A 21,781-nucleotide genomic window follows, 5' to 3' on the forward strand; every position below is an offset into this window, starting at 1 on the left:
TGACAGTATTACTCAACAGAAACCGGTTAGACCGGAGTAGTTTCTGTACCTTCATTTTCAAAACAAAGCAGCAAGGCTTCCTGGACTTTCTCAACATCCTTTTATTAAGCTGAGTAGCGGCAAACCAGTTAAATACTATATTTGCTGCGGTTTTTTTTTTTTTTTTTTAAGCTAAACATTATGCTTGGTATCAGTCAATGGGCATATTGTCTGCACGAGACCTACATGTAATAGAAACCTGTTTGAATCAAGACTAGTACAAAACATGGTTTACAAATTCAATAGATCTTCACATAAAGAAGTGGAATCTATTAATAAAAAAAAAAAAAAAAAATGACAGAAAACTAGACAGGTTACCAAGAGTATATCCATGCATTTCTTTTAAAGACATCAATTCATGTGAGAAATGTAGAAAAATGGCAAGTTTTTACCCTACTGCTATATCCCCAACACATCCTGCTCTGTCCTATGGCAGATAATTGTTGTCATACGGACATTATATGTGGACACGTATCATGATTTCCATGCATTAAAATAAAATATTATAACAATCCCCTGGAAATGGATAATACCCCCTTGTGTACATCTGTAAATTAATAATGCCCCTGCATGCCTCCTCAAAGTAACAATCCTCTTGTGTGCCCAACAATAAATCTTCTGTGTACCCCCTTAGGCCCCATTCGCACATATTAAGAGGGGACGGATTTTTGCACGGAATCCTCGTCATAATCTGCTCCCTCACAGTGGTTATCTATGTAGACCACTAGCTTCCGCTCACTGAAAAAAGAAGCGAGCTGCCCTTTCTTCAGGCGGATTCCGTGGCTCGTTGTGCCACGGCATCCGCCTCACGGCAGCACCCTCCCGGCTAGGCCCATTCATGGGCCTATAACAGAGCGGAGTGCTGCCACAGGGACCTTTTCTGATTATCTGGTGGCGATCCATTTCACCATTTCTGGAAACAGATCGTCATTACTACTCCCCTCCCCATCCACTCCACTCATACTTACTATCCATGGCTTCTTCCAGCAAGACGGCTCCTCCCTCTGTACTGTTGCTTGTAAATCACCTCTACTGTGTGTCCATGCATGCGCAGTAGAGGTGACTCATCGCTGGAGAGGAAGAGTGCGCACAGACACAGTACAGAAGGAGGAGGGGCCATTTTACAGGAAGAAGCGTGGAGGGCAAGTATGTAATATGGGTTAGGCGTTGGGCTGAGTAGGTAGGGAAGGACATCCAGGATAGGAAGGATAACTAGAGAGACAGGGAGGGGTTTATGGGTGCAGTAGATGCTGGGGAAGGGGAGGGGGTGTTTTTGTTGTCTGTCTGCCCTTTCCTTGAGCTTGAGGACTGTTTTTTTTCCCCCACTTGGAATTCAGCCTGGCTGAATATAGGGTATCTGCAGTGCTCCTATTAACCCCTTCCCGACGGAACAGGAGAACTGCAGATACCCTATATTCAGTAGACCAGGCACTTTCAGACACAGGGATACCTAATGTGTATGTGTTTCACAGTCATTTTCTACTTTTATATGTATTCTAGGGAAAGGAGGGATTTCTATGCTGAAAAACTCGGCTTATACTCGAGTATATACGGTGTATATATATATATATATATATATATATGTATATATATATATATATATATATATATATATATACATATATATATACATATATATATGTGCTATCTAACATCTAGCCTAGACAACAGTGAATGTAACATTGGATGAATGTTGGGGTTATCTGTAGCTACTACTGAAGTTTGTGTTGTGAACAGTCCTAGGCTTTGAACAATTGCTCGTGTAATAAGGCATGCTTGGGGAATCTAGTAAGTTGAGCATACAATGCCTTGGCAGAACATATTTTATGTTGTCAACCCACACCATGTTTATCTTCGCAAGTCCGCTCATAAATATTGTATGTCCGTGAAGACTTGTTATCCATGAATGAGTATGGTATTGCTCGCCGTGGTCACTAGAGGGCTATTTACACGCATAGCTGCAAGTTTATCATGAAAAATTAGGGTGAAGAAAACAAGGCGTGCTAATGGCGTCAGCGTGCATGAGAACACTTCAATGTGTGTGTTAGAGCTTCACTGAAAAGTTATCCAAGTGAAGTTATCTAAACTTACTGAGGTAAGAAATGTGGGTTACCTAAGACACAAAAATACTATGGGTCATGTGTTAAAAAGTCAGTAAATGTCTGGCTTTGTTGATCATTTTATCAATCAGAATCCATCTTTTATTATAACTAGCCAGGAGAGCTGTCAATCACTGTGTAGTGTGTAGGTGTGGTAAGCAGGACTCTCACTATCTCTATAGGAGTCCTGCCAGAATTTATTCTGCTCTTCATTCTGGAATCCTGCTTAAAATCCTAAAAAATCCTATGTATGACATAGCTCGGCTTCCTTTATCATACGCTATTTTGAGATAGGACTGCAGAAGCCGCCTGCCTGGTTTGCTTTACAGCACTATGTAGTGAATGTTTGGTCATTCGGAAAGAATGTACAAAAGTGTCTGCCGCCATCGAGCCCCGCTAATCCGCAACTTCTAGGTGAGAACTTCAGCAGAAAGGAGAACCCCTTTACAAGCCATACTTTAGCAATACTTAGTATTGGAGAATAATATTCAAGATGTTAAAGGAAGTTGTAAAAACTTTACCCAAAATATGCAGCGATACAATAATACCAGTGTAAATATAGACATAGGCATCACAGAATCTTTGCAAAGCTTTATCATACAAATCTTTAGATACTTCGTGTGCTACTACAAGGAACTATAGTAAGGCAAGGGGTAGGAGATATGTTCCCTAGTAAGAACTTTGTGTTGGGGGTACAATATTTCTGTAATATACTATCTGATGGATCATGACAATTTAGATTTTTTTAAAGAATTTGGTATAAAACCTATTTATACTATACTATATTATGCCTGTTACATAGATTCGATAGGGGTCTCATAACATTGTAAAGGTGCCATATTATGGCTCTAAAAATCTGAAGGCTGCATGGAACCCAAAGGTAACGGAAAAACTAAAGATCTCTCCCTAAATGCATTTTATTCTGCACTTGTAGTGTAACTTCTGTTATAGCTATGTAATATTACACTGTATGTGCTAGTTCTTCCAGTGTGGGTTGCAGTATTGTACTGATTTTTGCAGCGTAAAAGACTTGCATTCCCTCTTCACAGTATGAATGAATTTATTATTTTCAGGATACACTGAAGGTGGCTTTCCCATTCACTTCAATCTTGTCCCCTGACTTGAAGACAATAGCCTTACCCCCAACCCTCTTGTGAATGTGAAGGAATTGACAAGTGATTCTTTGCTTCTGTATTCTGTCCATGTGCACCTCAAGTCTTTTTAAGAGTGCTGACTGGTTGATATTAACATATGAATAGGGGAATCCATGCATATGAATGGCCGATTTATTGTTTATCCCAAAGAATTCAGCAGTACATGGGTGTAAATTAACCCCGCCGATGGACCATCAGCACATTCCTCTGCATTCATGTGCCATTCTTCTTTTACAGATTAGTGTATAATACATACAGTAGATACATTTTATCTAATGTATCTATTGGAGATGTGGGCCGAAGTCCTATCTAATGTACGTGACCAGCCGAACAGTTGAGTATATACAGTCCTATGAAAAAGTTTGGGCACCCCTATTAATCTTAATCATTTTTTGTTCTAAATATTTTGGTGTTTGCAACAGCCATTTCAGTTTGATATATCTAATAACTGATGGACACAGTAATATTTCAGGATTGAAATGAGGTTTATTGTACTAACAGAAAATGTGCAATATGCATTAAACCAAAATTTGACCGGTGCAAAAGTATGGGCACCCTTATCATTTTATTGATTTGAATTCCCCTAACTACTTTTTACTGACTTACTGAAGCACAAAATTGGTTTTGTAACCTCAGTGAGCTTTGAACTTCATAGCCAGATGTATCCAATCATAAGAAAAGGTATTTAAGGTGGCCAATTGCAAGTTGATCTCCTATTTGAATCTCCTCTGAAGAGTGGCATCATGGGCTACTCAAAACAACTCTCAAATGATCTGAAAACAAAGATTGTTCAACATAGTTGTTCAGGGGAAGGATACAAAAAGTTGTCTCAGAGATTTAACCTGTCAGTTTCCACTGTGAGGAACATAGTAAGGAAATGGAAGACCACAGGGACAGTTCTTGTTAAGCCCAGAAGTGGCAGGCCAAGAAAAATATCAGAAAGGCAGAGAAGAAGAATGGTGAGAACAGTCAAGGACAATCCACAGACCACCTCCAAAGAGCTGCAGCATCATCTTGCTGCAGATGGTGTCACTGTGCATCGGTCAACTATACAGCGCACTTTGCACAAATAGAAGCTGTATGGGAGAGTGATGAGAAAGAAGCCGTTTCTGCACGTACGCCACAAATAGAGTTGCCTGAGGTATGAAAAAGCACATTTGGACAAGGCAGCTTCATTTTGGAAACAAAAATTGAGTTGTTTGGTTATAAAAAAAAAGGCGTTATGCATGGCGTCCAAAAAGAAACAGCATTCCAAGAAAAACACATGCTACCCACTGTAAAATTTGGTGGAGGTTCCATCATGCTTTGGGGCTGTGTGGCCAATGCCGGCGTCGGGAATCTTGTTAAAGTTGAGGGTCGCATGGATTCCACTCAGTATCAGCAGATTCTTGAGAATAATGTTCAAGAATCAGTGACGAAGTTGAAGTTACGCCGGGGATGGATATTTCAGCAAGACAATGATCCAAAACACCGCTCCAAATCCTCAGGCATTCATGCAGAGGAACAATTACAATGTTCTGGAATGGCCATCCCAGTCCCCAGACCTGAATATCATTGAACATCTGTGGGATGATTTGAAGCGGGCTGTCCATGCTCGGCGACCATCTAACTTAACTGAACTTGAATTGTTTGTCCAAAATACCTTTATCCAGGATCCAGGAACTGATTAAAAGCTACAGGAAGCGACTAGAGGCTGTTATCTTTGCAAAAGGAGGATGTACTAAATATTAATGTCACTTTTCTGTTGAGGTGCCCATACTTTTGCACCGGTCAAATTTTGGTTTAATGCATATTGCGCATTTTCTGTTAGTACAATAAACCTCATTTCAATCCTGAAATATTACTGTGTCCATCAGTTATTAGATATATCAAACTGAAATGGCTGTTGCAAATACCAAAATATTTAGAACTAAAAATGATTAAGATTAATAGGGGTGCCCAAACTTTTTCATAGGACTGTAAGAAGTACAGAAGCACAATCCATCTATTTATCTAACTTTCTATCAGTGCAGAGAGAGCATATGTATGGGGGTGTCAGGAGAGATGGCTGTGGAGCAGAAGTTATCTGATATATACGGCCAGTCTAACAGCTACAGGAGCATAATTTATCTAATGTAGAGATCTAGTTATTTAACATTCAATCCCTTAGAGCCCAGAGTGCATGTTTATGGGGTGTCAGGAGAAATATCTGTGTGCTGAAAGTCATCTTATGTATATGGCTAGCCTAGAAGTTTTGTGTATACAACACATAGCACAGTTTATCTAATTTAACACATTTTTCTAATTTTCTGTCTAGCAGTGCTTGTGTATGGGGTTATCAGGAGAGGTACCTGTGGGGCAAAGACTAAATCATGTGACCAACTTAATTTAGTAAATATAACATATTGTAGCACATTTTAATTTAATCTGGTTTTCTAACCTTCTATCTATTTGAGCCAACACTACATGTGTATAGGGGTGCCAGGAGATATAAGAGTGGGACAAAAGATATGGAATATATATGGCCAACATAAGATCTTGGGCTGGAGTATTTTAAAGTTTAGTATAGGCTAGTGGCGCAACTAGGAATGGCAGGGCCCTGTGGCGATCTTTTGACATAAACCCCCTGACCGGCACCGAAGACCCTGACCTTTACAGACCCCAGAGTATAATAATCAGAGTCTGAGAGGGGATACCAACATAAAAAAAACACTGTTACTTACCTATCCCTGGCTTCACTACACTTGTCAGTGGTGTCGGCCAACGTTCAGGATGTCACATGACGCCGGGACGTCAGGGAAATATAAGAAGTAGGCCTGAAGCCTGTCTTCAAGGTAAGTAACACTGTTTTTTTAATGTTCCCTCACCTCTCCCAGGCCTCTGATCATTACAATTGAGGGTCTGAAATAGTGTCATCACTATTGGCATCACTTACCGATCCAAGCCCCTGCCAGGATCGGTAAGTAAATAGGGCCCATTACCGTCTTGGGCAACTCCAGCCGGTAACGGCTTATTAAGGAAAAAAAAAAGGCAGCGGTAGCGGCTGTCGCCAGGATTCCTAATGTTCCGGGCACTGCTACCCTGGTAGTTACACCCCCTGGTATAGGCTATTACTATTCAATTTACTATTTTATAGATTAGTAGCCCCTGCACATTCTTCTTGTAACGAGTGCTTAAATTACTTTGACTACTAAATATGGTGTACAGAATTGTATGTCAAATTTAGTACAATTTTCAGTGTACAATGACACAGCTGAAGTCAGGCCCCCTTTCCACTGTGCTACACTCCCTCTTAGCAACACCCCTTTTAGATGTGCTTAAAAAGAGGGTCTGAAATTATAAATGTGGTGTAAGATATATTTTATGGGGAACTTTGATTATTAAAAAGCGACCTTCTCAGAGCCACCAGAATTCATGAATATTTTTTTGAGAAAATCAATGCTAAACTATCTGTTCCGTGCAGCGAGGCCACTTTTATCCGAGACTGTTTTGAGGCTCACATCCTCTAGATGGCAGAATTCCACTTCTCAATATTTGGTGCTGTGAAGTTTACATCAGGACATCCAATCCTTGCTGATAAACTATAGTAACAATGAAGGGGTTTATACTGGGTTTCATTTTAAAATTCAAGGTAAAATTGTAAAACATTGGACACTTATGACAGAAGGGATGTATATAACAACATAAATAGTCTTTACCATGTAGTTAAGTGGTGTACTTGTTTTTGTGCGTAGTTACATTTTCAGAGCTAGAATTGAGTAGTAAATAATGTTATGTGATATTGTCATTGACATCCGATCTGGGAGAGGAAATGATTGGGCTTTGTGCAGAGAATCCTAGATCATGGGAACACTATACTGATGTATTACTTCACCCTCAGCCCTACCATTGACAGCAACTCGGGAGAAGAAATTAGAGGACGTCCACTGAAGTGAAGACACTGAAGTGCTTATACTGTGTGTGTGTAATATATATATATATATATATATATATATATATATATATATATATATATATATGTAAATTATAAGTAAAAACAGTTGCCAGATTACAGAAATGTTTGCTTATTAATAAAACAGACGTCAAGCGTGATTTACAGCTACATATAAATATCCCAACCAAAACCAGTGATTTATCTGGAAACCACCATCACAGTCATAGGATCATATGGAAGATGAGAATCTCCTGTTTCAAATGACACAAAGCGAGATGTTTGAATTGACCCTCCGCCATCCTTATTTTCTTGTCACATCAAGAGACAGTTCTCAATAGAGAAGCAGAGGAAACAGTGGAAAAATACAGAATTTCAGAGAAAGCATGGTGGGGGTGGTGTGGGTGGTTTGAGGTATAACAGTCCATGGAGTCTCATCTTCCTCTTCGTTGGTGACCGTTATATGGGGAGGTGGGGTGGGGCGGGGCGGTTGGTTTGGGGTATAACAGTCTGTGGAGTCTCATCTTCCTCTTCGTTGGTGACTGCTATATGGGGAGGTGGGGTGGGGTGGGGCGGGTGTTTTGGGATAAATATAACAGTCCGTGGAGTCTCATCTTCCTCTTATTTGGTGACAGCTGGACACGTATTGGGCAGCGATCTCCACAGTGGCCTCTTCTTCTCCCAGTAGGATGTAGAGTTTCCTCTTCTCATCTGCAGATATGAAGTCTGGGATGTGGGCAGAGAGTCTTTGGTAGTAGACGGCCCTCACAGCTGAGTATTTGGTGCAGTGTAGCAGGAAGTGGGTCTCGTCTTCTAGGACCCCCTGGTCACAGTGCTGGCACAGTCTCTTCTCCCGTGGCTTGTACGTCTGCCTGTATCGCCCCGTCTCTATCTCTAGGTTGTGGGCGCTCAGTCTGTACAGGCTCAGGGTCTGTCTGTGCTTGGGGTGGCGTATTCTCTCCAGGTAGGTGGCCATGGTGTAGTCCCTTTGTAGGGATTGGTACACGGTGAGTTTCTTGGAGTTATTTATTTCGTTTCTCCATTCTTCAATGTACCGCTCTCTGTTTGCCTCTGTGGTCGCCTTTATTTCGGCCTTGGTTATCATCTGTTGGTGTTTTTGGTTTGGTGGTTGGCTGCTGTTTGGTTGGTGAATGTCTGGTTTGCTCGGGTGGCTTAGCCATGCTTGGTGGTGGTAGGAGTCGCTCCCCTGGATGTGTGCCTGGAAAGCTAGCACCCTCTTCTGTATGGTGAGCCATAGGGGGAGTCTGCCTAGCTCTGCCCTGCAGGCCATGTTGGTGGTGTTGCGATGGACATGGAGCAGGTATTTGCAGAACTCCAAGTGGAAGTTCTCTGTTGGGCTGGAATCCCACTTTGACTGGTCTGGGTAGGTATATTCCTATAATGGGGGGGATTTTAGCCCAATAGTAGTACAGGTGCTTGGCGGACAGAAACACAAACCCCCATTTCTTAACAAGTAAAAGGCTCCTTTTTATTACATACCAAAGAAAAATGTGGACAAACTTAAAGAGGACCTTTCATGGTTTGGGGCACAGGCAGTTCTGTATACTTCTGGAAAGCCGACAGTGTGCTTTCCCGATCTGTGCCCCAGATAAAGAGCTTTCGGTCCCGGTACCATAACTCTTTACAGTCAGAAGGGCGTTCCTGACAGTCAGTCAGGTACGTTCTTTCTTCAAAGCAGCGCCTATCGCGCTGTACTGTATGTGTGGGGAGGAACGCCCCCTCCCCTCCTGATAATACTCGTCTATGGACAAGCACTGTGAGCAGAGGGAGGGGGAGTTCCTCCCCGCTCACACTGTACAGCGCGATAGGCGCTGCTATGGAGAAGGACGTACCTGACTGACTGTCAGGAATGCCCTTCTGACTGTAAAGCGCTACGGTACCGGGACTGATAGCTCTTTACCTGGGGCACAGATCGGGAAAGCCGACAATGCGCTGAATTCAGCGCACTGTCGACTTTCCAGCAGTATATAGAACTGCCGGTGCCCCAAACCATGAAAGGTCCTCTTTAAGAAGCTTCCTTCAGTAACTTGTCAACAATCAAATGTGGCAAGAAAAAGTCTTTAATTTAGGCAAAGTGCCCAAGATAAATCAGATTAGTCTCCCCAGCTTTGTTGGGACTCTTTCAGGGGCTTCTCCTTCCACAGAGAAAGGTTCTCCTTTCTGCGTCTTATTCTCAGATACACACCACCACCGCACTTGCACTGTCCAGGCTACATTCACACCTGCGACGGATACTGGTCTGTCAAAAATCAGCGTGTATGGCCGACCTTTTCAGTTTGTAAACGACGGACATCTGAGCTCTGTGTGTAACCGCTGTTTTAGTGGTCTACCTCTCTGTTGTTTGGGTTCCATGGTAGACCCAAACAGAGAGACAGCACAAGTGTGAACCTAGTATCATTGTCTTTAATTAGGGCAGGTAGAAAGAAAACCCTAGGTGGAGTATTGGAGTGACCTTCCTGTGGTCACTCTGAAATCCTGGACCTAAATTCCATTCACTTAAGAAAACACTCAGCAGCATATTGTTACCAGTGCATATCGTCGGTGATACATACACATCATCCATGATTTTTCCTCTTGGATTACTACACAGGGTATATCTCAGTATATAGATGTAGCAGCTCCGTTCCTCTATATTATAGGTGATGATTGTTTCTGGAGACTCCTCTTGTGGAGCACTGGTGACAGAAGACATGCTGGAAGCATACAGGGAGCAGATGGCTGCCACACAATCCTATTAAATTATTAAGCGAGTGGCCCTAGAGAGGTGACAGGAGCATGTATATAGTAGCAGAAGAAAAAAAAATGTCTTAGGTGTGTTGTCATCATCACCAGCAGAAGACTTATCCTGACTCAGGCTTTCAGAATGTGGCGTCTTCAGTTATAAACAAATGAGCTGGCGGCTGGAGAAATTCTTCTAGGATATAAGAGTGCTATGTAATGGTGTAGTAGGGTCAAGTGTCTGAATGGACAAGGAATGCTCTGTACAGTTTGTGGTTTAGGCATCTGAGAAACAGAAAAAAGCTGGCAATGTTGCGAATGACAAACTAAAATATTGTGTGAACACTATGTTATCGTAAGCATACTTCAGGTGTTCCCAGTGGTTCTTCAGGACCAGTTGACAGCATTATTATGGGAATTATTCTAGTTTACATGATTTATGTCCATAGTAGATGCACTTTACTTTACTTCTGAAGTCTTTCCATGTTGCTGCACTCACGTTGTTCCCTTGAATAGTGCTAGGCTCCAATACCAGGCTCAGCTAAAGGACAAGAATGGTGCTGTTTTTGGAGGAAAGCAACCAAGTGTTCGTACTATAAAACAAACCCTTTCATAGTTTGTCTTCAGTTAGAGATATTATGGGCTATACATTTTTTCATACAGAGGACACCAGTTTTCTGGCATGAATGTGGAACTTTCTTGGTGCATGACCAGGTTGCATCAAAATGCACCACTTTATCAATTTTGTGCCTACCGAGCTACGGCTTTGAAAAGTGGAAGTGGTTCAGAGATCAAAGGCAGATATAACTGGTGAGTTATACCTGAAATCTAGCCAAGATTAGCATAGATTTCATTTCTGGTAAACAGGATCTCCTGTGGTGCTCCAGCATTATTAAGATGCTAGACCTGGTGCCTCTGCTGCCAGCACTTAAAGCGTTAAGATTGATTGGCACTTGATGTACTGCTCATGACAAATCACACCCAGATAGAAATGGTTAATGCTGCAAAACTCATCAAATAGTTCAGTCTCAGGCAGATCTGTAGGGAAATACAGTTGTGGTCTGACTGGTTATTGGCATAAGAGAGTGTAAAAGTCCTTTCACCACTTCCCTATAAAAGGACTCTCAAAGGCTGAGGCCCCACATTATGGAAACACAGCTTTTTTTTGTTGCAGATTTTGTTGCCTTTTTGAGCCAAAGCCAGGAATGGCTACAAAAGGAATGGGAAATATATAGGAAGTTCTTGTGCTTCTACCTTCTGCTCAATCTGCTCCTGGCTTTTCCACGGACTGGAAACGCCACAATTTGCCCACGGCAGAAACGCCGCGGCAAAAATTGCAGCATTTTACAATACTTGCAAAGTGGATGGGATTCATGCGAATCCCATCCCCACTTTGTGGGGAAAAAAAAAAAAAATCGCAGCGCGGATATGCTTCGATTTCCAAAACAGTTGCAGTTTTGAAAATCACAGCATGTCAATTATATCTACGCAAATGCCGGTGTCTTCCCCGTAGATATAATTGCAACAGAAAGTTAGTGCAGGAAAACTCTGTGAACTTTCTGTTCAAAGTGCTGCAGGAAGAACCGCGATGCGTTCACGCTGCAGTTGTTCCCGCAGTGCTTTAGCGCTGCATTTCCGGCCTGTGGGGCCTTAGCCTTAGACATGCGTCTACGACGCAGTCAAATACATTTTGCAAAGTTGACAGACTATGAAGGGGGACATATCATTGAACTGAAAGGACCAGGATGGTTGTTTCAAAATTGCTCTCAACAACTAATAGCTAAGTAAGAATGGCCTAGATGGCAGGCAATGTTTACATGAGAGCATGCACACACAGTGAACAGGCTCTGGATGGCCCAGGCAGACCAAAAGTAGAGATCATTTGATCTGGTGACAAACATGTGCAACTCCCACAATTTCTTTGTCTGCCATCCAGGCACAAGTGGTACCTTCATTACACACCTGGACCATTTTGAGGCTCTTTCAGAAGGAAATTTGGTGTCCTGCTGTTTCCATTTCCATTGCCATCATTTCCTTCGTATGCAGAAGTGTCATGAGCAAGAAAGTTGTACTTCTATAAACTGGAACTGTATTGCCTTTAGCGACGAATTTAAGTACTGTTGGGATCCGAAAACAGTTGGGCTTGTGGTAGGCCCTTTTATCCTGCCTTTGCATTGACAACACCCTCATTGCACCAACGCGCTCATTTGGGTTGACATGCTGGATCTTGGTAAAAGTCTCCCTTTAAGTGGAAGATTTACCAACAACTGTTTTTCCTTTTATAGCAATTAGACAGAAAGCGCTTGGGTAAGGACAGACAGTCAGGGTTTTTGAAGCAGCGTCTACGTGGAAAATAAAGTTGAAGAAATATCCCATGCCCCTTCAAATGTTCTCACCCTTTATGATTCATAGTTGGTTTTGACTAAAAAAAAAAAAATTAGTTTAATGGAACCTGAATGTGTGTCCTTACCCGAAAATCCTTTTTCCACACTCAATACAAACTTGCCCTGTCTAAAACTTTTCCTTCATATTTTAATGAGAATATCTCTACAGGGTTATCACCTTTTCTAAGAGAGGAATATAATGAGAATTAGCATAAAAATCAGCATATGCATATGAGGCAGTTACAAGCTCATGGCAGTTTTTTTCACCTGTAGGTGTTAAGAGATTCCATTTTTATAATGAGTATCATCCTGGCTCCATTTACCAGATTTTGTATTTCTACAAACTGTATATCTTGGGACAAGGATGCTAAGACCTCATTGATTTCAAGTTACTTAGAGTTGAAAGTTCATTCACACAGATTGCTACATTGATTTTTTTTTTCCCCCACTAGTTGGAATCAAACAATCCATTGCCCGGATTAAAGTGATTTTTTTTTCCTCTTGACAGGCCACCTGCTTTACACTTCACTAATCTTCACACACTGATATATACTAAAATATACTCTACACCTACATGCAGGGTTAAAAACAAAATAATAATAAAATAATAAAAATAATAATACAGACCTTACTAGAACTACTACCTAAGGCTGACTGAGCAGGACCTCCATCCATCCCACATAGACAATGAAGGCCATGTGAACATGGCAGTGGAACGGATTACTTTTGGCATTCAGGCGCTGCATTGACAGAGTATCTCATATTACAGAGAAACCCTCAGAATTTTTTTTTTAAAATGTAGATTGTGAGCCCCACATAGAGCTCACAATGTACATTTTTCCCTATCAGTATGTCTTTTAATTTTTTTTTGGAATATGGGATGGAAATCTATGCAAACACAGGGAGAACATACAAACTCCTTGCAGATGGTTTTATGCCCTTGGCGGGATTTGAACACCAGGACTCCAGCGCTGCAAGGCTGCAGTGCTAACCACTGAGCCACTGTGTGGCCCCCCCTCAGAATTTTTTAACCCCATTCCATTGTAATTATAATAGGGTTGTTAGCCATGTAGTTAAAAAATACACATCCAAGTCCTCTATTCCAATGTTTGAGGAATAAAGTGCAGTCATCTGTCTCTAAGAAAAAATAATGGTATGATATGTTTTTAGTCCCATGAATTGCATCTGCAGAACTGAAAGTGACTGATATCAGTCATGTGACCCTCACACATGTCATATGACCCCTGACAATCCTAATTGTCCAGGATATCAGTATGTTGAACAGCAGAACACATATAGTATTACTACAGCATCATCTCATCCTGTCTGTGGAGATTATTATTTTAGGCTACATTCATGTGTGTAGGCGTCTCCAGCATTAAGTGTAGTAGAAATCCCAGACAAAAAGTCCTATAAAGTCAAAAGATATCTGTAAAAAAACAAAAAACAAAACAAAACACAACTGACAGTCCTGTGATGGACCAGAAAAAAAAACAGATAAAATAATGCAGGTATCAAACTAATATTGTATTCTTATTTCTGTGGTTTGGGCGTTTTATTGATTTTATTTTTAGTTAACTTTTATTGACAACATCAAACCTCATGACAAACATGAGCGGGAGACAGACAGCCATGTAAACACACATAGTAAATGAATACACTAAAGATCTGTGCCTACCACGAGTCCTATTTAGTTATGTCATGGATATGTTCTGTATGCCAACCAAGCACTTGTATCTAACCCAATAGCGTACATCATGTATAGTCTTATTCTATTCGCCTATAGATGTATTAGACAGGACTTATTCATGAGCTATATCATTCTACTGTGCAGAAAGGGGTCTGCACTGATATAATAAATGTATATTAGCAGAATTTTAAATGTATGCACATTAGAAAATTGTATAATATCCCATTCTATGGATTATAAATAATATAAAAAAATATGGAATACCACTTTATCTTTACCATTTTAGGGGCTCTTCAGAAATGCGAAAATAAAGTGTACTGGAGAAGGCACAGGTTGGTCCCATATAATTTCAAGTTCCTGCCCATGCTATATGGCAACGTGTATCGGTGGTCACACAACATATCAGAAATTTAACGCTGCCCTTTGTTCATTCCTATAATTTTTATTATCACAGTCCAGGAAAACCAACTGAATCATGGGGGTCAAGTAACTATTCCCCTATTTGGTGCGGTTTGGTCATTTACAAATCTATACTGGCCTCTGACCCAACCCCTATCCACTTCTGATTCCTCTTTTATAGGAGTGTGACATATCACACATAACGTACCCTTTCAAAGAAATGTTTTTTTTCCACAATTCCTTAGTGTTTGCTAGGAAGAAATATAGGTTTGTTGCATCTAGATTACATGCAAAAGCTATTGTTGAGTCAAAACAGTGGTGAATTTCACATCCTGGGAAACCTATAAGGGATGGTGTTAGAGAAGAAGCGCTTTCTAACCAGTTAATAGTAAGGCAGCTCTGCCAGGACTGGATCGCTTACAGTCTATAAATGTATTTCCATTGACATTTAAAGGACACATAACCTTTCCTGCTGTCTCTGTTAATTAAACACAGCCCCAATTAAATTGGAACACAATGTTATTTTCATCTGTGACGTGACCGCCCTGTGCCTGTCTGTGTATAATCAATCACTATACGCATAGTCCTATCATTTAGTCCATAGTGAGCACCAGCGATGGGTAAATCATGTTAAGCTTGTACTGCCCAATGCAAACAACTAGAAGTATAAAACAGCCCATATACACTCACCGGCCACTTTATTAGGTACACCTGTCCAACTGCTCGTTAACACTTAATTTCTAATCAGCCAATCACATGGCGGCAACTCAGTGCATTTAGGCATGTAGACATGGTCAAGACAATCTCCTGCAGTTCAAACCGAGCATCAGTATGGGGAAGAAAGGTGATTTGAGTGCCTTTGAACGTGGCATGGTTGTTGGTGCCAGAAGGGCTGGTCTGAATATTTCAGAAACTGCTGATCTACTGGGATTTTCACGCACAACCATCTCTAGGGTTTACAGAGAATGGTCCGAAAAAGAAAAAACATCCAGTGAGCGGCAGTTCTGTAGGCGGAAATGCGTTGTTGATGCCAGAGGTCAGAGGAGAATGGCCAGACTGGTTCGAGCTGATAGAAAGGCAACAGTAACTCAAATAGCCACCCGTTACAACCAAGGTAGCCAGAAGAGCATCTCTGAACGCACAGTACGTCGAACTTTGAGGCAGATGGGCTACAGCAGCAGAAGACCACACCGGGTGCCACTCCTTTCAGCTAAGAACAGGAAACTGAGGCTACAATTTGCACAAGCTCATCGAAATTGGACAATTGAAGATTGGAAAAACGTTGCCTGGTCTGATGAGTCTCGATTTCTGCTGCGACATTCGGATGGTAGGGTCAGAATTTGGCGTCAACAACATGAAAGCATGGATCCATCCTGCCTTGTATCAACGGTTCAGGCTGGTGGTGGTGGTATCATGGTGTGGGGAATATTTTCTTGGCAGTCTTTGGGCCCCTTGGTACCAATTGAGCATCGTTGCAACGCCAAAGCCTACCTGAGTATTGTTGCTGACCATGTCCATCTCTTTATGACCACAATGTACCCAACATCTGATGGCTACTTTCAGCAGGATAATGCGCTATGTCATAAAGCTGGAATCATCTCAGACTGGTTTCTTGAACATGACAATGAGTTCACTGTACTCCAATGGCCTCCACAGTCACCAGATCTCAATCCAATAGAGCATCTTTGGGATGTGGTGGAACGGGAGATTCGCATCATGGATGTGCAGCCGACAAATCTGCGGCAACTGTGTGATGCCATCATGTCAATATGGACCAAAATCTCTGAGGAATGCTTCCAGCACCTTGTTGAATCTATGCCACGAAGAATTGAGGCAGTTCTGAAGGCAAAAGGGGGTCCAACCCGTTACTAGCATGGTGTACCTAATAAAGTGGCCGGTGAGTGTATATCATATGTTGCAAGTTGTCCGAACCAGACAATTTTAGGAAGTTCAACAGGGGATTTCTTCTTTGTCCTGTTCAGTAAATATGCACAACTCTGATGAGCTGAGTGTCAATGTATATAGGAGAACTGGGTGAGGTTGCAGTCGAAGATATAGCTGTATTATTTGTATGGGCAGTTTAAGAAGCAGATCTCAGGGGATTTGTTTCTCCTGGCATTAGGAAATTGTTTATTGATTAAACTAAATCTGATTAAATTAATATTCTCTCTATGCCATAAAACAGGCCTAGATGGCCATAACTGTGGCCCTTTTTTTGCCCCAAAGATGCACTTTCCTCCTTCACTGCCCCACTCACTACTTTAGGAAAAAGAGTGGAATGGGCCAGGCATCAAGGTGGGCTGAGGCCAGAATACTGGCATGAGTTATACCAAAACTCTAGGAAAATCCATCAGAGACTTACATTTCAGTTCCAGCGCATGGGTGCTCGGGAGATGTCCCAGAATTATTAAGATGCTAGACTCTGGCACATACAGAACTAGTGGGGGAATTGATTAAAGGGATCCTATCATTAGAATCCCTTTTTTTCTAACTAACATGTAGGAATAGCCTACAGGAAAAGGCTATTCTTCTCCTACCTTTAGATGTCTTCTCCGCGCCGCCGTTCGGTATATAATCCGGTATTCGTCGGTATGCAAATGAGTTCTCTCACAGCACTGGGGGCGTCCCCAATGCTGCGAGAGAACTCTGCAGCGCCGCCTCCATCTTCTTCAGGAACCAGTCTCTATGCGTTGTATTCCGGCCTGGCTTTCAATCTTCTACGCATCCGCAGTCGGCTCTGCCAGCGGGCCTCAGACTGCACCTGCGCGCGGCCATTTTTTTGTGGCTGCTTACTACAAGAGCTTGCGTAAACGGCCACAAAAAAAATAGCCGCATGTAGGTGCAGTTGGCTCTGCCCAAGGCCCGCTGGCAGAGCCGACTGCGGATGCATAGATGATTGAAAGCCAGGCCGGAATACGACGCGTAGAAATCGGTTCCTGAAGAAGATGAAGGAGGCGCTGGAGAGTTCTACCATAGCTTTGGGGTTGCCCTCAGTACTGTTTGAGCGTTGGGGCCCATCCCCCAGTGCTGCGAGAGAACAAATTTGCATACTGACAAAAACTGGATTATATACCGAACGGTGGCGCAGAGAAGACATCTAAAGGTAGGAGAAGAATGGCCTTTCTTAAGGCTATTCCTATGTGAAAAAAAAAGGGATTCTAATGATAGAATCCGTTTAAGACTGGTGTACGAAATGCTAGTTTTAATAAATTCCTGGCAGTGTCTCAAGGACCTCACCTGTTCATGCATTACGTGGTTCACCATTCATGTATAGGGTACATTTATAGTCAGACATGGTTTCCTCGGATGGTAACAGCTGATTGTTGAGGGTTAGAGGATCCAGGTACATAAAAGATCATAACTACTTCCCAACAACCAGCAACAAAAGATTGGAGATTTGAAAAGTCATTGTAAGAAATTTTGGGGATTGGCCAAAATCAAGATCAGGAAAGAGTTTTTTCCTTGTGTGAACAAGGTGAGTGTTGCCTAGTGACATATTTACTGAGAACCGTGCAACTGGCCATTGTGAACACCAATACCAGTAGTAGCATTTACATTTACCAATTCTATTACTGATGGTATTTATACATGCTCAGTCCAGTGGATCAATGATATACAACACATTGGGCAGTTACTGCGTTTACGCTAGTTAATACAATTGTTCAGAAATTAATAAATCTCAGTGCTAATTGGGCAGTATAAAAAAGCCATAAAAGCCACTGTGTATCTTTACTGCTGCAGTGCACAGACTGCTATGAATTGGTTCTATATGTCCATGCTGATAAATATTCCAGTGTGGCCTTATCATTCATTTCCTTTCACTGCAGTCCCTGTAAGTTGTCATTTGTGGAAGGTATAAGAGGGTCCACAATTAGAACAAACAAGGGCAGTGATATGAAAGGGGTCTTTGTCACCCTGGGACATTTGTGATAAGAGGCAGATGAATGTTCAGAGCTTGTGTTTTGTTGCTTGCACACATTGTATAAGATACCATTCAGGGGAGTACAATAGATAAATTAACATAAAAGTAGGCTATTTTCGGCACCAGTTGTATGTATGTATGTAATATATATGTGTATGTATTTATGTATGTGAATTTGGACTAAATTATTACATATATTTTTCCATATTCCTTTCTTTGCCACTAAAATCAGCTGACCTTCAGTGAATTGCTGTTGCTATGAATGTAAGGTATGCTTGTACATAGCAACCTGCTGGATCCTCTCCTGACTGCAATGTTTCTGGGTCAATTATCATCTTAATATAGGGCGGCTGCAGGCATCCTGTGCGCGATTGTGGAAGTGTTTGTCCCAGATGGCTGCATTGAGCAGGTCATGTGGAAATGTGAAATGTGAATGTAGGAGAAGGGTGATGGGAAATGTCAGTAATATTAGCAAAGTAATCAGGCGATAGCTCCATTAAATATTAAAGCTTGTCTTTATTAGCCAGGGTGTAGTTTGGAACAACATGTTATACGGTACTTGTTTTATAATGGTTCTCATTGACATTATTGCTACTATTACAATATTTAACCTTAGTCCTATATACTTCATAGCACTAGATATATTTGCATTAGGATAAAAGTATTGTCTTTAGAGACATTTTTGTAATTGGTACAATGATATATAGATTATAATATATTATTATATGGTACAATTATATATATAATATATAAAATATAGTATAATTTATATCGCTACATTGTTGTTTTCATGATCAAATGAGTATAATATGCAAGCTAACAAAGAATTTAAAAAAAAAAATAAATACTATTTATCATATGATGATAAAATACAAAGATATTTTGGCCAGATATATAAATGGTGTCTTTTTTCTAATTTTGTACCTCTTTACAGTCAATGGCAGATGCATAGATGTAAACTCTTACTTGACGGGAAAGAAAAGCCCCAATTGTTAAAGGATGCTCAGCTATTCAGCAAATACCTTGCACTCGCCATAATGGGCCTACTTACTTGAGTGACCTTGTGCCCTCTCCTTGTGTTTGTCTGGGAAGCCATCACATGTAAAGTGTCTGAGTGGCACAGGAACTACAACAAACTCGTTGAATAAGCTTAGCAAAGATTGAATGTTAATGGTTTGGGGTTTCTTAACCATTGGTTAAAATAAAATATTCCATAATGTCTTTGGAGTTTCTCTCTAACAGTCTGCCATCAGACAGTATTCTGCACATCCAGCGTCAAGTTACATTTTTTTAGTTATATTTATGGACTTCTAGTTAGTTTAGGACGTTAAACATAAAATTTTGGTAAAATAGATTGTAATTCTTAGTCTTTTAACAATTTGAAAAAAAATGTATAAAAATACTACATATAAAATTAAGTAGCCATTAAAGTATTTGTTTTTCTTTGAAAAGTGGGTCAGATCTGGTGACTTTACATCAGTGGTGGTTGCAGACAATACACCTGCCTGTTTAGTACTACACTTTCCTTTAAATGTTTCTAGTAGCAAGGTTTTCCTAAAACCTACTCCTCACTAGTCAGTGAAGAAGAAAAGTCATGTAAATGATAGCAGCATGGCCACGTAGAATCAACCAACAAGTAGAAATGAGCTATCATATCTTTCCAGCCCCACAGAACAGACAAAGTGCTGCATGGCTTTCATGGAGGTAGGGGCGGGCTTGGATAACAATAGCTGAAAGCCAATACTGCCCCTTTCAGTGCTGAGCCCTGTGCTGGAGCTAAGGAACTTCAGTAGCAGGGAATTGAGCTGAGAGAACTCTGGGGATGGTGGAAAGGTGGGGGGTAGTGGAGGCGAGATGACAGTCTGCTGAGAGAAGGGGGGAGTGTAGATGCAATGAGGCAGAAAGTCTAAAGCACAAGTGAGTTAAGGCTTCACTCAGGTCTTTCCATACAAGCATCTTTTCTCCACATCTGCTATTGTGACTCGGAGATTATACTATGGAAAAGGATTTTTGGGGTCAAAGCTTACCAGCAAGTTTTAGGGTAGGATGCTGCGCCTGTAAAGACTCATAAGAGGAGAGTGGTGGTCTCAGCACTTGGACGCACCTGCAACCGGTCTATGGGCTTTGAACTTTGAAGCTCCTCAGAAATGGTTGTGTTTATCAACACTAAGCTGAAGTCACTCATCAGTCTGTTCAAGAAGAAGAGTAAGTATTCCTTTTAACATGTGCCCTGGCCTGAGGGACTTTTCTCAAGGCTCTATCAATAATGGTGGGGTTGGTTAGTCGTCTTGATTATTATTAACATCATGCTTTGTGTGCTAATGCAGATTTATAGGAGCTACCGTAGTAGGAGGTTTGCTCCACCTTGCACTTTTCCACCATTAACTCGCCTCACACGTGTCATCTTGATGCAGTTTTTTTAATGCATTTTTTTAAACCAAAGCTATAAATGGATTAAAAATAGACAGAAGATGAATCTCTCCTATTTGCTTCCCCTTATCCCGTGATCCTTTCTTGACAATGGTTAACAAACTGCATCAAAACGGCACGTGTGAAGGCACGCTCATATTTTCAGGATACATTTCTCTAGGTTAAATTCTTTAGTTAATCTTTAGCAGATTAAATTACCATTGTAATGCATGCTTATAAGGTCTGTCAGCATTCATTTTTTATTGCCTTTGGTTTGTATATGGGTTATTTATATATAGGTGTATCTATGGTGTATGTTGTATTGTAATACTGCATTAGTATTACATTTAGATTTATAGTATGTTGTATTTGTATCACATATATTCAGTACCTAAATGCATGGGTTGGTACCACATATTATCCAATGTACAGAGGTGTACAGTTCTATCACTTGTTTTATTAGTGAATGCCTCTTTCAGAGCTGGGCGTCTAGATTGTGAAGCATGCTCCATAGAGATAACTAATAGATGGAATTAATTTGCAGACGGCGCTCCAACCTCTCAGCGTGCCCATGAAAAGCTTTGCTGATTTAGACTCGGTAATGCTGCTAGCCTAGCCTAGAGATTTGTTTAGAGATCCTCCCTAAGCACAAGTTATAGAACAATAGAGCAGCGAGCAGCGTGCTACTCTAGGCTGGACTGACAATGAGCACTTGCTGCAGAGTTGTTACTATGGTTCAGAGCGTTGAGCAAATATTTCATATCACCATTACTGTGCTTACTGATGATATCTTGAATACTGTTTTGAGGTCTTCAAAGAAACAGAGACTGTGGTTGTGATCTTGGGGGGTTGTTATGGTGAGCTGTAAAGGCATCTGGGAGTTCACAGCCATTTAAGCCCCTGGGTGCCAAGTGTCATCCTACAACAGATATATCAAATTCCACCTTGTTGTACTGGTTACACGTAGATAACCTGTTTTTACATATGAATCTCCCTAATATACAGTAGTGCATAGTAAGCCTTCAATCTGAGCTGA

At 41.2% G+C, this 21,781-nt stretch overlaps 1 protein-coding gene across 10 annotated transcripts in view; it reads left to right on the plus strand.

Annotated features, from left to right (window-relative positions):
- Window positions 1–21,781, plus strand: part of NHSL1 (NHS like 1) — a 170,402-nt gene that overhangs the window by 108,083 nt on the left and 40,538 nt on the right. For 2 of the 10 annotated variants that reach the window (XM_075267921.1, XM_075267923.1), the window contains exon 1: window positions 19,897–20,541. The exons of the other annotated variants lie outside the window; for them this stretch is intronic. In XM_075267921.1, coding sequence (XP_075124022.1) covers window positions 20,484–20,541 — 58 coding nt within the window. In that variant the 5' untranslated portion in view covers window positions 19,897–20,483. Of the gene's footprint in view, window positions 1–19,896; window positions 20,542–21,781 lie in introns of those variants that run through there. 10 annotated transcript variants of the gene reach the window in all.

Source organism: Leptodactylus fuscus, chromosome 3 (assembly GCF_031893055.1).
Source record: "Leptodactylus fuscus isolate aLepFus1 chromosome 3, aLepFus1.hap2, whole genome shotgun sequence".
NCBI lineage: Eukaryota > Metazoa > Chordata > Amphibia > Anura > Leptodactylidae > Leptodactylus > Leptodactylus fuscus.